This window comes from Capsella rubella, unplaced genomic scaffold (assembly GCF_000375325.1).
Source record: "Capsella rubella cultivar Monte Gargano unplaced genomic scaffold, Caprub1_0 scaffold_7, whole genome shotgun sequence".
In the NCBI taxonomy this organism is placed as follows: Eukaryota; Viridiplantae; Streptophyta; class Magnoliopsida; order Brassicales; family Brassicaceae; genus Capsella; species Capsella rubella.
The window spans coordinates 15,676,552-15,689,956 of NW_006238917.1; the positions used below are offsets into that span (position 1 = coordinate 15,676,552).

Genomic DNA, 13,405 nt, shown 5'->3' on the forward strand with positions numbered 1-13,405 from the left:
TAAAAGAAGGAATAACAAAGTTCTGATTTTGGAATGTTATGATATTCTTTTTTAGGTTTTCCCTATGAATGATTCTGTTGTGTTTAAGCTCGTGTGGTTTACTTGCACGTCAAGTCTGAGGTAGTGAGTACGTGAACTATTTGAAACTCTAAGAGAAGGTGATCCTTAAAATCTCATGGTTTGTCATCCAACCTTGATCTCCAAAATCACTCAACTTAGTAGTTACTAGATGTGTGTGACTACTAAATTATATGTGTGTGGGATTCAAGTAATTAACTAGAAAAAAAAAACCCAAATTTGGGTTTGTTTTGTAACTTTTAAAAGTGAATAGCTTTCAAATGTGGAAGTTGGGTAAGTTCGGGGAGTGTTTTATAAACACTAGCAGAACCCATCATAAAACTAGTATATTTTTATAGCTTCGGTTCCTGGATGAAGTGTTTGTACTGTTGTTCAAGGTTTTGGGTCTTTCTTAGATATTGAGTTAGTTCTCAGTCTTTTTCGTAGATACTGCTCAACTCTAAGGGTCTTCAGTGAAATAAACCCAAATTAAAATGATCCGGGATACTAACCCAGATTTGGTTATGAACTAAACCGAAATTTTAAGCAACTTTTCATCTAAACCGAGCCAAAACTGGTATTGAAAATTTTCAAACTGAAAAAGGTTCAACGTGGCAATATTTGATTTTTAATCGTTTTTCTCGAGTGCACGAGCTAGTCGTGATCTACCTATTAGAGTAGTGAAGAAGCTAAACAACAACAACAACAACAAAAAAAGACTTTCTTCAAACTTTTTTCTCCTGATCGTCAATGGCCATTACTACAGTTACAGCTCGTATCACTGATAAGCTCTCTCCTGCATTCACCTCCCCGGCTATGACCAGAGCTTACCATCTCGATTTTTGTTACTGGAAGTCAACCCAACGACTGACCTCAGTCGCGTATGGTAATCGGGAACTCGGATTCGGTGGGAGGTTAAAGGCGGCTAAGAATCCGTATTCGTTCACGGAGGTGGAACGGCCTGAGGAGCGGAAGAGCTTGACGGATTTTTTTGTGGAAGCTGGAGATTTTGTTAGACCAGACGGCGGAGATGGTGGTCCGCCTCGGTGGTTCTCTCCGTTGGAATGTGGCGCACGCGCTCCGGGATCTCCTCTTCTTCTCTACTTACCTGGTCTGTTCTCTCCGATTTAGGGCGCAAATCGATAGTTAGCTTGATTGATTTCGTTAATTCTGATTGGGTTGAAATCGAATTGTGAAAACTAGTTTTTCAAAATTGCAGGGATCGATGGTACTGGATTAGGGCTCATTCGCCAGCATAAGAGGCTTGGACAGTAAGTCTATATGAGCTTAAACTTGATTCGATCTTATTGCTTTAGAGCTTCAGATAGGCTCTTCTTGTGCAGAGCAAGATATGAATGTTTTAAATTTTCAATTTCAAAAGAAAAGTAGATATCTAGTGAATAACTTTTGTTTCTGATCTCATTATCTTTTTTATCATAGAATGTTTGATATATGGTGTCTTCACTTTCCAGTGAAAGATCGTACTCCTGCTCGAGGTGCTTCTTTTTCAGCATTATCCGAAGTCTCATTAGCGTTTCGTTATCTTATCTGGGTGAAACTCTTACTGTTTCTTTTCAGATCTTGTGAAGCTCATTGAGAAGACAGTTAGGTCAGAGCACTACTGTTTACCAAATAGACCCATTTATTTAGTTGGAGAATCTATTGGAGCTTCTCTTGCTCTAGATGTTGCAGCCAGTAACCCTGACATTGATCTTGTCTTGATTCTTGCTAATCCAGGTAAAACAAGACTACTCATTTTTTCTGGAGCTAATTGGGATCCTTATTGTGTTTTTTATGAAACCACAATGTTGCAAGCTAAGAAAAGTGTCATGAGAAAAGCGCATACTTTATGATATATATGTGTTGTTGGTAACGCATAACTTTAATCATGCTAAAAGAGTTTTAATTTTTTTGTTGGCTTGTGCACAGATTATACTCTTTTTCTTTGGGGGATTTGTCTAGGTAGATCTCATGGAATGTATACATCGTATATTGTGCTTATAAATACACTCTGTTTGATGCAGTCACACGTTTCAACAGCATCATGTTGCAACCTTTATTAAGCTTACTGGAAATTTTGCCTGACGGACTTCCCAGCTTGATATTAGAGAATTTTGGGCTGAACCAAGGTGAAGTTTCAACCCTTTGTATATCTTTCACGTCTGTCAATGTAAAGCAATTATTAGATGCAAAGACTGTGCCTTATATAGTTCTGTCTCAAAGATGTCAGGTTTTGCTTTAAAGTCAGGGCTAACTGTATTTTGTTAACTTTTATTTGATAGGTTCTCCATTGACAAAAATGTTCGAGACCATGCTCAATGAAACTGACGCCGCGCAGATGGCTAGAGGGCTATTAGGAGAATTATTTGCAACTTCATCTAATCTGCCTGTAAGACTCTATTTTAGCAGAACAAATGATAGATGCATATTGTTTGTTTTGCAGATCATAGTGTTTAACTACTAATGTACTAATTTGCATTTTTTTGTTCTTTATCTTGTTGTTTCAATTTGACTATCCATAATCATTCGCTACATGAGTAAAACTCACGGAATTAAATTATTTACAGACTCTGATCAGAATATTTCCCAAGGACACACTTCTATGGAAGCTTCAATTGCTTAAGTCTGCTTCAGCGTCTGCTAATTCTCAGATGGACACACTCAACGCACAAATACTGATACTCCTGAGGTTGATATACTAGTTAAACTTCTCTGTTTCGTTACTCAATTTAAGTGGAACTTTCAGTGATCTGCATATTTGTAATGAATATAGTTAATCAGAAACTGAGTTGTAGCTTTAATACGCCTGTGTTATTGCAGTGGACGTGATCAATGGTTAATGAACAAGGAAGACATTGAAAGACTCCATGCATTGCCAAGATGTGAAGTTCGTGAGTTTGAGAATAGCGGACAGTTCCTCTTCTTGGTAAGGAGCTCTTTGTACTGATGAAAGAAGTTTTTTTGTGTCAGTGAGTCCTATTTAATTAATTTATTAGTAAATCTAGACTCTACAAGTTTATAGCCAATACATTTTTTCAGATTATTTTTGCTTTAATAACATACAGCTCGATTGATCTATTTTATGTCATGTTAGGAGGATGGAGTAGATCTGGTGAGTATCATCAAGCGTGCGTATTATTATCGCCATGGGAAATCTTTTGATTATATATCAGATTACATTCCGCCTAGCCCATTTGAGTTCAAAGAGTATGAAGAATCCCAAAGGTAAATGACTCACTTATAATATCAATAACTGTGCCATAGATTTTATCACTTCTCTAATTGCTGTATCAAACGATTTCTTGACAGATCTAGTGTAAATATTTTAGTATAGTACTACTTAGCTAGAATAGAATATCTGCTTCTGCTATCGTAAGCACAGACTGAAGTAGTATTCTTTTTTTAATTTCTCTGGTCCAGATTGCTAACTGCTGTTACCTCCCCAGTCTATCTCTCAACTCTAAGCAATGGTGCAGTAGTAAGATCGCTTGCAGGAATACCTTCAGAGGGACCGGTTCTATATGTTGGCAATCACATGTTGCTTGGTATGGAGTTGCATGCAACAGCAGCTCATTTCTTGAAAGAAAGGAACATTCTGTTGCGAGGACTGGCACATCCATTGATGTTTACCAAAACAACTGGCTCAAAACTCCCTGATGTGCAGTTGTATGACTTATTTAGGATAGTAGGCGCAGTTCCTGTCTCGGGTATGAATTTCTACAAACTACTTCGTTCAAACGCTCACGTGGCTTTGTATCCCGGTGGTGTCCGTGAAGCTTTGCACAGAAAGGTGATGATGATTTTCATATTTGCCTTCAGTATTAACTTTTTGAGGCTTTATATCTAAAGATTCATTGTACAGGGTGAAGAATACAAGTTGTTTTGGCCAGAACATTCAGAGTTTGTAAGGATCGCATCTAAATTTGGAGCAAAAATCATTCCTTTTGGAGTTGTTGGAGAAGATGATGTTTTTGAAGTAAGAAATTTATTTTTCCGTTCTAGATTCATCACCTGCATTCTTAAAACTCTTTTTGTTTCAATCAGTATTTGAGTAACTCCTTTGAGCAAACGGTTCACCGTTGGTCATGGATTACAATGACCAAATGCATTCTTAAAACTAGTTTAAGAATGCAAAATCTCTGTTCCGTTTCTAGTTTTAATATATACTTAAAACTCTTTTTGTTTCATTCGGGTTTGGACTAACTCCTTTGTACAATGGAATGATTCTCAGATGGTTTTAGATTACAATGATCAAATGAAGATCCCTTTCTTGAAGAATTTTATAGAAGAGATAACACAAGACTCTGTTAACTTGAGGTATGTTAGAAATAATCTCATGAACCTTATATAACATTTGATTCTGATTCTAGTGATGATTATATATTATATGGTTAGGAACGATGAAGAAGGAGAATTAGGAAAACAAGATTTGCATGTGCCTGGGATAATTCCCAAGATTCCGGGACGGTTTTACGTATACTTTGGGAAACCAATAGAAACAAAAGGTAGAAAGAAAGAGCTAAGTGATAAAGAGAATGCTCATGAGGTTTACTTGCAGGTCAAGTCTGAGGTAGAAAATTGTATGACCTATTTGAAGATGAAAAGAGAAATTGATCCTTACAGAAACATTTTGCCGAGGTTGCTCTATTACTTATCTCATGGCTTGTCTTCCCAAATCCCAACCTTTGATCTACGGGATCATTAAAATTTAGTAACTAGACTTTGTATTTCTATTAACGGGTTATCTTACTTAACTGTGTGATTAAAACACGTAGATTTGGGTTATTGTAAGTTACAACATTTATAATATAAGTTAATATATACTTATTATAGTTTACGAGGGGACAATCTTTTGTAACTTCTAGAAAATTTGTCATTTAATGAAGATTCACATATTTATCAAAAACAAAGTGGGTTTGTTTTTATAAACCGACTTTGGGTTATATACAAAGTGGGTCAGCAAATTTCTGAAATATGGCTATCTACAACTTATTTTCTTCTAACAAAAAATTAAAATTAGAAGCATTGAATTGCCGACCAAAAAAAAAAGAAGCATTGAATTACACGTCGAAGTATCTTGGATTTTCTGGGTAATGATACTCCACATTTAACTGCAGTTTCAAAAAGCAACGTCAGCGTTTTGCGTTTACGTTCAAGTAGCTTATTATTTTATACCAAATGACTTTGTATAAATTTCTTTAAACATACCTTTCCTTCATCAGAATCCGTGTGGCGTTGAGGAAACACAACTCTCATGTCGTTATACAAATAGAATCTCCTCTCTCTCTCATCTGCTGCAACCAAGCTCTTCTTCTGACCTGATTTTGAAGCTTTCTTGCGTGAAGGGCAAATAAATTTCAGATGAAGTGCGTAACGTAACACTCCAGACTTTGAACAGCGTTGTCCTGTTTCTCTGTACGTCTCACGACAGTTCTTGTTCCTACACTCATTCGGTGAATGAAATTCATCCACTGGATTAGATCCTTCACTACCTTTATTTGCAATAGTTTGGTCTCCATCTATGGAGTTTTTGGCTTTGGTCGGGACAGAGGAGGCCAGAGTGACCTTTTGGCGCAGGAAGGTCTGATCATAACACAAGAATTTGATCAAACATTGGACAGCATTGTTGATAAGGGTATGTCCATATCAATAACCTAACTGAATTCTCACTTCTAAGGTAAGGGTTGAATTCGTAGTAGTGTTGTTTCTAGGCTAAGGGTTCATTTGGAAAATATGTATACATTAAATGTAAAATGAAAACGCAAGCAACAAACGAATCAAGCAACGGGATATCAAATGACTCAAGCAACGGGGAGGAAGGTTTGAAGTTACCTTTGTGCCGTGTGGCATATCAGTTAAATCATAGTTACAGAGGAACGTGTGAAGAGGTGTCTTTTCAGGGTTACTCAGAACCTGCAAAACGGAAAAGCTCCTGTCATAAATTTGTTAATCAATTATCTTAATTTATACATTATGACGAGAAATTTTCTGAAATAAAAAGGCAAAGACACAAGAGGGTTACTGCGGGTACCAATTGAATCCGACCCTTCATAGGGATCCGCAGCCGTTTATTAATGGTCTGAGCATCAGAAGTGTTTTGGTTGGTTTTCAATTTCTGACCCCATAATTTGTTTGGCAATGATCCTCCAGAAAGATCTATGGAGGAATAATATAGTAAGAAGCAATCATCACCAACACTTGTTACTGAGAATGGAAGCTTTTGTGATTTTGGAGAAATGTTTCCACCAGCAATACTAAGAATGGCGAGAAAACCGTCGATCTTCAACAAAGAAAGAGACACAAGAGAGTAAGTGAATCAAATTTAAATGCCTTCATATTTTTGGGTTTCTAACAACAAAATAGATTCGACTTGAGCTTCTATGCAATTTATGGGTTTTGGTGAGAGCGAGACCTGATTAGTTTGCCCAGACAATCTTCCTGAAAAGAGGGATTCTTCAAACGAACCAACCAATGACCTTTGAATGGGACGCCCACTCAGACTTCTACTAAACCTTTTACATGGAGATGTAGGAACTGATTCAATTGCTCTATCCATTGAAAAGGCTCTCTGGATACCATTAGTATCATCAAATGATCTACAACCAGTCCTGAGTTCTGCTTCTTCACCAGTATTCCTTAAATAAACACCATCTTCGAAAATCTTCCCATTTAGGCCCCCTTGTAGAGCTTTCATTCTCTCGGAAAATCTTGGCCCAAGAGGTGACAGAGAAAGTGGCGGAGAGACAGATATACTCTTATGGCAAGGTAATGGCTTAGCGGGTACTTGAGATATTTTATGTACTGGTGAATATAAGCAAGGTATATCTTTTGTGGGCTGCAGATCATTGGAGTCGAGCAATGGACCATCAGTGAAAACGGAAGACGAAATTTTACCCCTGTGTGACGAGTCACTCCCCCATTCAGAGCAGGTAGAAGTGGTAAAGAAAGATAATGTCCCAGAGATATTGGCCTTTTTATGATCTTGTGCAATAGGAATGTGAAATCCATTATGAAGACCAGAAGAAGTAACCTGTTGGTTGCCACGGCTGATATCAAGCGACTCACCTCTAAATTTCTCAGGGAAAAGCTTATTCAGAGGAGAGCTTACCCTTTTCCTGACTAACGATCCACCGGTAATATCTACTTCATTAGATCCACCAGTGCGATTACCAGTGATACTTGTGTATTCATTACTCAGTGAGCTAGATTCATTTGATTGAAAACCAACTATCCTTCTAACTTCAGTTCGACTCAAGTTAACCTTGTCCATGGCATAAGCCGGTTCGTGATCAGATAATGATGTAACAGCCGGAGCGTCATGAAATCTCCATAAGTCATCTCTGAACTCCAAAGATTCCAATGTGGTTTTCCTATCAGATTCTCCAGTAGAGAAGCAGAGGTTTCCTTCATTCCCTCTTATATTACCATCCAAATCACCTGAAGTGGCATTTACAGGAAGACTTTGAGAAAGGCTGCAACTTGAAGCAGACAACCATTCATTTGCTTGCTCGTTTGAAGTAGTGTGTGGCAGACCCATGCCAATGCTCAAAGGACCTTATCACTTACAGGATACCTGTGAGATCTTCTACAGCCTCCCCAGTTTCTCTATAAAAACTTATCCAAAATCCCCTTCTCCAGCCTAGTCACAGTAAAGCCAATTACCTACCAAATCCTTGAAAATAAGACAGAGTATCTCTGTGTCTATTCAATCCAAATAAAATAGATCAGACACATGTGACAGATCTCTGGAGCAACATATATGTTGAGGATAGATATATCAGAGTTGATAGGTGTCACACCCTCCTGAAATGAAGAAAAAAAATGGGAGAAGAAGAATCAATAACATATCCAACCACAATGCAGCTCTAATCCGAAAACTATTCTAACAGATTCTTGAGCTGAATCACTAAAACATAAGCTGTAGAAGTAAGCAAATGATGGAAACAGATGATGATAATGATGATCACGGAACAATAATCATATAAACCAGAACCATTCTTAAGCTTAGAATCAATGAAGAATCATAATGCACAAATTTCAAAAAATGCACAAATTAACATAGCACATACAAACATTTAAACCAAAATCATTTTCAAAAAAGGCTCTAAGTGTATAAGATTCAATCAAACATCACTAAGCAAAACAGTTTCTTTTAAGTTTTACATCGTAATGGAAATGATCGAACACAAAACCACCTAACAAAAGTGCAAATCATGGATGGTAAAAGATGAACCAGAGGATTACATATTAATTTGTGTGATCAAAAATCAAAACAATGAAGAGATTCTCACAGCATCATCATCATGAGAGCAACACCAAAAAAAAAAATAAGAAAACCAGAAGAATCGATGATGAAACGGACCGATGAAGCAATAAATAAATCACAGAATCTGCGGATAGAAACGTTTCGAAACGCAAATCCAAAATCGCAATCCCTCAAAATCGACAGCAGTGAATAGCGTGCGGATTGGAGAAGAATACAAAACGAAGAAGAAATGATTAAAAAAAAAAAAAAAAGGAATGTAGATGATGAAGATGATGGAGACCTCTTCCTTGTTCTCTCTCGTCGTCGTCTCTTTTGCTTATAAACAAATCCCAACATCATCGCATCACCCATTTTCTATAGCTCTCTACCCTTTTCTTTTCTTTTTTCTATTTTCCCTTTCTTTTTTTAATTTTTAATTTTCTGGAAACTGTAGCGTACTCATTACTCTGTATTTACAACTATTTGGGCATTATAATCGTTTTTTTTTTCTCCTCTTTCCCAACGCCAAACAACGGCAATAATAAATTAAAATTTGTTATTTTCGTATTTCTCTCTTTTTTAATTTCCAACAACTGATTTCAGTCTCATGCGCAGCTCAAACTCAATAATCACCATCTCGAAACTGAAATTTAATACGTAATAATTAGTTTTTAATGCAAATTATATACAGTCAAAATAGAATTAAAGCTCTTAATTACAAAAATTCAAATCAAACCGAAGAATTAATGAGCGAGAACAAAAAGTTAGGTATTTATCCTAAGTGGGCCTAGTAAGTTAGGCCCAATTTTCCAGCCATTACATTATCACGTGTTGTCGAGTGGGGTCTATCACGTGAGATGGTAAACGCATTTGTCATCCTTCCCTGCCCGAACTCTGATCATGATGTTTACTGTCATTTTCACTTTCCTTTTTTTATAACACAATATTCCACAATTAGAAATAAAATTAAATAAACTTTCCACCCAAATAAAATTGCTGTCTACTTTATTTTAATAGAAAAATCGGTGGATTTTGTATTGTTTCTTGGTAGGAAAAGGTGCCATTTCACCTAAAAACTCTATTTTATCATATTCTCCAGAATCAAGTGAAAACTAATTTTTACGTTGACAATGGTATCATAGTGAAATAAAAAGGAAAAAAAAAAAAAGAAATCTGAAGCCTAAGAATAAATTAGGACATTCAACAACTAAAGAATTACAAAATATCGACTTCTATATTTACTTCGTAGGTCTGTCTCTTTCTACAACTAACGTTTTGATCAAACGCGACGTTACAGCGTCAGTGTTCTGTCAGTTTTACTCCTGCGATTAATAATATCAACAAACAAAATGTCTTAAAATCACTGATTGTTTAAGTTAAGTTACAGAAAGAGCAAGTTAGTTAGTTTTGTTTCCGTTACCTCTAATTAGTCCGCTATGAGCAACTTCCCCGACTCTAGACCGAGACAGAGATCTGAGATTCATCAGAGACGCTGGAGTTAGCGGCAGAGGCGGTGGGGAGGCTACTCTGTGTTGGTTCCTCTCGGGCAAGGGCTGCTGACCCATGGCTCTCTCGTTTCTAGAAGGTATAGAGAAGCTTCTCGGTACCACAAGTGGTGGAACCGGAAGTGGTGATGCTACAATGTTGGTTGACACAGCTACATTGCTTCTTTCTTGGTTCCAGGCTGTTAATGGCGCCGAATGACCAACCAGAACAGGAGATTTCGAGCGTCGTGGTGGTGCAAATTGACCTGGTGGTCTTGGAAGCTCATGGAGTTCGTTGATCCGTGGAGAAGAAGCAAGCGGAGGTGAAGCGGTAGGAGACATCCTTGGAGAAGATGAATGAGCCTGAGCCGGAACTGGAACTGGAAGACGGGTCGAGGATGGTTTAAGCGGTCCAGAAAATGCGTGTTCTGAAGGACGAGGAAGACGGGAATAGAGGTTATTTTCCAAATCTTTGTGAGCGGTCTTTATCGGTTCTAGCGGTGATGAATGCCATAAGTTTGCACTGTGGCTTGTTTGGGCGACTGGTTTCGTGAAGATTGATGAGGACTTTGAATCTACCGGAGTTGGTAATATGTAAGCATTTGCAGATGGAGTAATATGTCTATTCAATCTATCTGCTAAATCAGATTTCTTTTCCGGAAACAATGGTGCTGAATGGCTGCTTGTTCTGCGATCTCGGTATGAAATTGGGTGCTCTTCTCTATGATGTGCATTTACCTGCATCAGTGAATATAACTTCAACACAGAATCACAACCATGCAATTTTCATACAACTGAGAGTTCTCAAATCCTAAATACATTAAAAATGTAAATTTGATTTTAAGTTCAAGAAAATAACATACTGCTGCTGATCCTGTAGGTGAAGGACGTTGAAACGAGAGATCTGTGTCATCCATCTATATGGAAATGGCAGTATTGAGATTCTGTATTTTTAATGGGTAAAGTTTCTCTTTCCCAATTTCAGATACATTTTAAAATTTAAATTACCTTATTTACTCCATGTGGTGTAGATATAACTTCTACTCTCTGCTCACTTGTTATGTAGTCAAAACTTAGTTCTCCATCTCTGTTAACAAGTCGGTCATCGTCATCATCACTATCCTCACTACATTCCATTTCGTTCCCATGATCAGATAGCTCATAGTCGATGTGTTGTCTCTCTGCAGCAATTCTGACTTGTTGCTCTACTGCCTCCAGCGATTTTAGACCAGAAAAGAACATATGCATCTATGCGAATATAAGAAAGCACAAGAGACACTGATTGAGCATTTGCAGATTGGTTTCTTATAGAAAATAGTAATCTTATTCATATGGTACCTGCGCAGTGTGATGGCGGGCAGCTTGTGTGAGGAGACTTCGAGCTTGTCCTTCCTTAAGAGATTTCAATCGGAAAATGCACAAAGTTGCCTCATCTTGTAGCTCATCGCGGGCAGTCTCTAATTGGCGACGAATAAGTCTTTCCCCTTTACTGCCTTTAATTTGTACCTTGTCTTTCACATGCTCCATAATCATGTGCTTAACGACGTCTCTGTAAGAAAGACTCAGAGGTTAAGGCATGACTGTATGAAACCAAAACCAAGAAAAACAAAAAAAACTACATTTCAGAATATAACTCACCTCTTTTCTTCACATTGTTGCTTCATATCCTGAGCGGGAAAGACAAGAAAATATGAGAAAAAAGCGATCTTATAAGGTTGAACTGATAATTTTTTTGGCTTTCACATAAACTGACTTCAAAAGACTAAAGCTAGGACATACCTCGACGGTTCTAAGTTCACTGAGAAGTGACTCTGATGGTCGTGTAATGGTCTTGAATATTTGAGAACGCTAAAGGAAAAAAAAAAAAAAAAGTGAAACAAAAGCTTCCTCAGTTTTGTTTATAACTGTAAATATTTGCTTCATGAAAAGTACAAGGTTGCAACATACAACTTACATAAGTGTCGACGTGTTTCTGAAGCTCAAACTGAACTTTACCTAACATTAGCAGAACTCCACCTGCATAAGAAACAATGTTACCGCATGGAAACAGGTACAGAAAAACTTCCACGATAGTTGAATCTTCAAAAGCTTACCAGTTTCTTGATCATTATGAGGGGCGATTTGCGCCAAGCATGAACCCATTTCCCCCAATGATTCAGAGAACTCTGATAATACCAAACGTAAGCAAAAGAATAATGATTAAGTCTAACAATATACTAATATTCAATTATAAATCAGAATGAACACAAAATTTGAATTACTTACAAATGTTTCTAAAACATACAAATGTTTCTCACAAGGTTAGCTAAAATTACTTAAATGGGAATGCTGAAGACACTAGGAAATGAATATATCGCATGATGATTATCTAATAGAAAACATCAATGAGTGGAATGGAAGTTAATTCAATCCAATAGAGCTCACAGGTATTGCAAGCCCCAAAAACTCATATGAAGCAACCGTACACATAACATTCACGCATCCAAATTCACACAAGAAGCTAGAAAAAAAGTGGAGATCACTACAAAATTGAATACTTATTTACCATATGCGCTATTAGCCATTGCAGCAGCTACCTCAAGTAATCTATCATAACCTTCTCTCATGTCTTGCATATCCTGAAAACAACAAAACAACAAATAACTTAGGCTATAAAACATCACCGAACCACTAAATTCATAACTAAATGACTAAAAATGTTTCTTAGTTCCTCTTACCAAAAACTACTATAAAAGCCAATTCCAAATTCCTCCATAAGAAAGTCTATAGAAGTTTCTATTAATAAACAAAGTTTCTATAAATGTAAATCCTCAAAAAGTTTCAATCAGGAGTAGTCACAAAAGCCCGATCGGAGTACGAAGAACACCAAAACCCTACTTAAAAAAATCCCACGATTCCGGAAAAAAAAACCTAAATCTCTGAGAACAAAATTTGTGAGAATCAGTGAAAAAGAGAGAGAGAGAGAGAGAGAGAGATAAATTACCTTAGCGGCACGAGAAAGAGCTTCAACCTGAGCAGAGGGAAAAAGCTCTCCAATATCAATCGCATCAGCCTTAGGCAATGCGAATCTCCTTAACCTTCCAAACGAAGCTTTCATCATATCTCCCGAGAGAACAAAACAAAAACCCTAATCACGAAGCTACCGCAAAATTTGTGAGTCTAAACACAGAGAGAGACGAAGGAGTGAGAGATGTTGTCAAGTATCGAGAGATGTGTTCAACGACATTGAATAAAGGAAGGAAGGAAGGAAGAAGAAGAAAAAGCTAAAACAAAGTTTGTTTGTTTTTTTTTTCTTCTGGTCAAAGAAAGAAACAGATCGGAGAAAGAAACAACAGAAAGACGGAGACGAGAGAGACTCCAAAGATTGTGTGAGAGAGAGAGAAAATGATAAAATCTCACGCGTCGTGTTGATTAGATGAACGGTTCAGATAAGAGATTCAACACGTGGCGATATCTTAAAAAGAGATGCTGAGAGTTAGAGAGGGAGGAAAAAGTCAAAAAGTCAAAGATTTATGATGACACAGCCGGAAAAAAATATAGTTTGACCGGACGTTTTTAAAATGGTCAAACTCAAACATCTCTTTCCCTTAATTTTGATTTTGATTTTATTTTTGGATTC

General features: G+C 37.1%; 3 protein-coding genes across 6 annotated transcripts; 1 reads left to right on the forward strand and 2 right to left on the reverse strand.

Moving 5' to 3' along the window:
* The first annotated feature begins 792 nt into the window (after nucleotides 1–792).
* On the forward strand, nucleotides 793–4,894 carry LOC17880817 (acyltransferase-like protein At3g26840, chloroplastic). 2 transcript variants are annotated; one of them, XM_006283178.2, is made up of 13 exons: nucleotides 793–1,168; nucleotides 1,277–1,328; nucleotides 1,498–1,553; nucleotides 1,636–1,794; nucleotides 2,082–2,186; nucleotides 2,340–2,446; nucleotides 2,625–2,746; nucleotides 2,878–2,983; nucleotides 3,152–3,282; nucleotides 3,478–3,847; nucleotides 3,920–4,033; nucleotides 4,289–4,374; nucleotides 4,453–4,894. In XM_006283178.2, exons 1-13 carry the CDS (start codon nucleotides 808–810, stop codon nucleotides 4,760–4,762), a joined length of 2,079 nt encoding a protein of 692 aa, XP_006283240.1. In that variant the 5' UTR covers nucleotides 793–807; the 3' UTR covers nucleotides 4,763–4,894. The 2 variants fall into 2 exon arrangements, with proteins under 2 accessions (XP_006283240.1, XP_023634180.1); XM_023778412.1 differs by having other exon boundaries at nucleotides 1,088–1,168; nucleotides 1,261–1,328.
* A 58-nt stretch (nucleotides 4,895–4,952) lies between these two features.
* On the reverse strand, nucleotides 4,953–8,804 carry LOC17880508. 2 transcript variants are annotated; one of them, XM_006283276.2, is made up of 6 exons: nucleotides 8,604–8,804; nucleotides 6,470–7,860; nucleotides 6,089–6,337; nucleotides 5,890–5,970; nucleotides 5,266–5,640; nucleotides 4,953–5,168 (listed from the first exon to the last, which is right to left on the reverse strand). In XM_006283276.2, exons 2-6 carry the CDS (start codon nucleotides 7,592–7,594, stop codon nucleotides 5,118–5,120), a joined length of 1,881 nt encoding a protein of 626 aa, XP_006283338.1. In that variant the 5' UTR covers nucleotides 7,595–7,860; nucleotides 8,604–8,804; the 3' UTR covers nucleotides 4,953–5,117. The 2 variants fall into 2 exon arrangements, with proteins under 2 accessions (XP_006283338.1, XP_006283337.1); XM_006283275.2 differs by lacking the exon at nucleotides 8,604–8,804 and adding an exon at nucleotides 8,420–8,586.
* A 561-nt stretch (nucleotides 8,805–9,365) lies between these two features.
* On the reverse strand, nucleotides 9,366–13,093 carry LOC17879175 (uncharacterized protein At2g33490). Of its 2 annotated transcripts, XM_023779306.1 has the most exons (11): nucleotides 12,770–13,093; nucleotides 12,332–12,404; nucleotides 11,880–11,951; nucleotides 11,741–11,802; nucleotides 11,566–11,634; nucleotides 11,425–11,453; nucleotides 11,125–11,335; nucleotides 10,795–11,034; nucleotides 10,650–10,703; nucleotides 9,723–10,524; nucleotides 9,366–9,624 (listed from the first exon to the last, which is right to left on the reverse strand). In XM_023779306.1, the coding sequence occupies exons 1-11, from the start codon at nucleotides 12,884–12,886 to the stop codon at nucleotides 9,602–9,604; spliced, it is 1,752 nt and encodes a 583-aa protein (XP_023635074.1). In that variant the 5' UTR covers nucleotides 12,887–13,093; the 3' UTR covers nucleotides 9,366–9,601. The 2 variants fall into 2 exon arrangements, with proteins under 2 accessions (XP_023635074.1, XP_023635076.1); XM_023779308.1 differs by lacking the exon at nucleotides 10,650–10,703.
* Nucleotides 13,094–13,405: the final 312 nt, after the last annotated feature.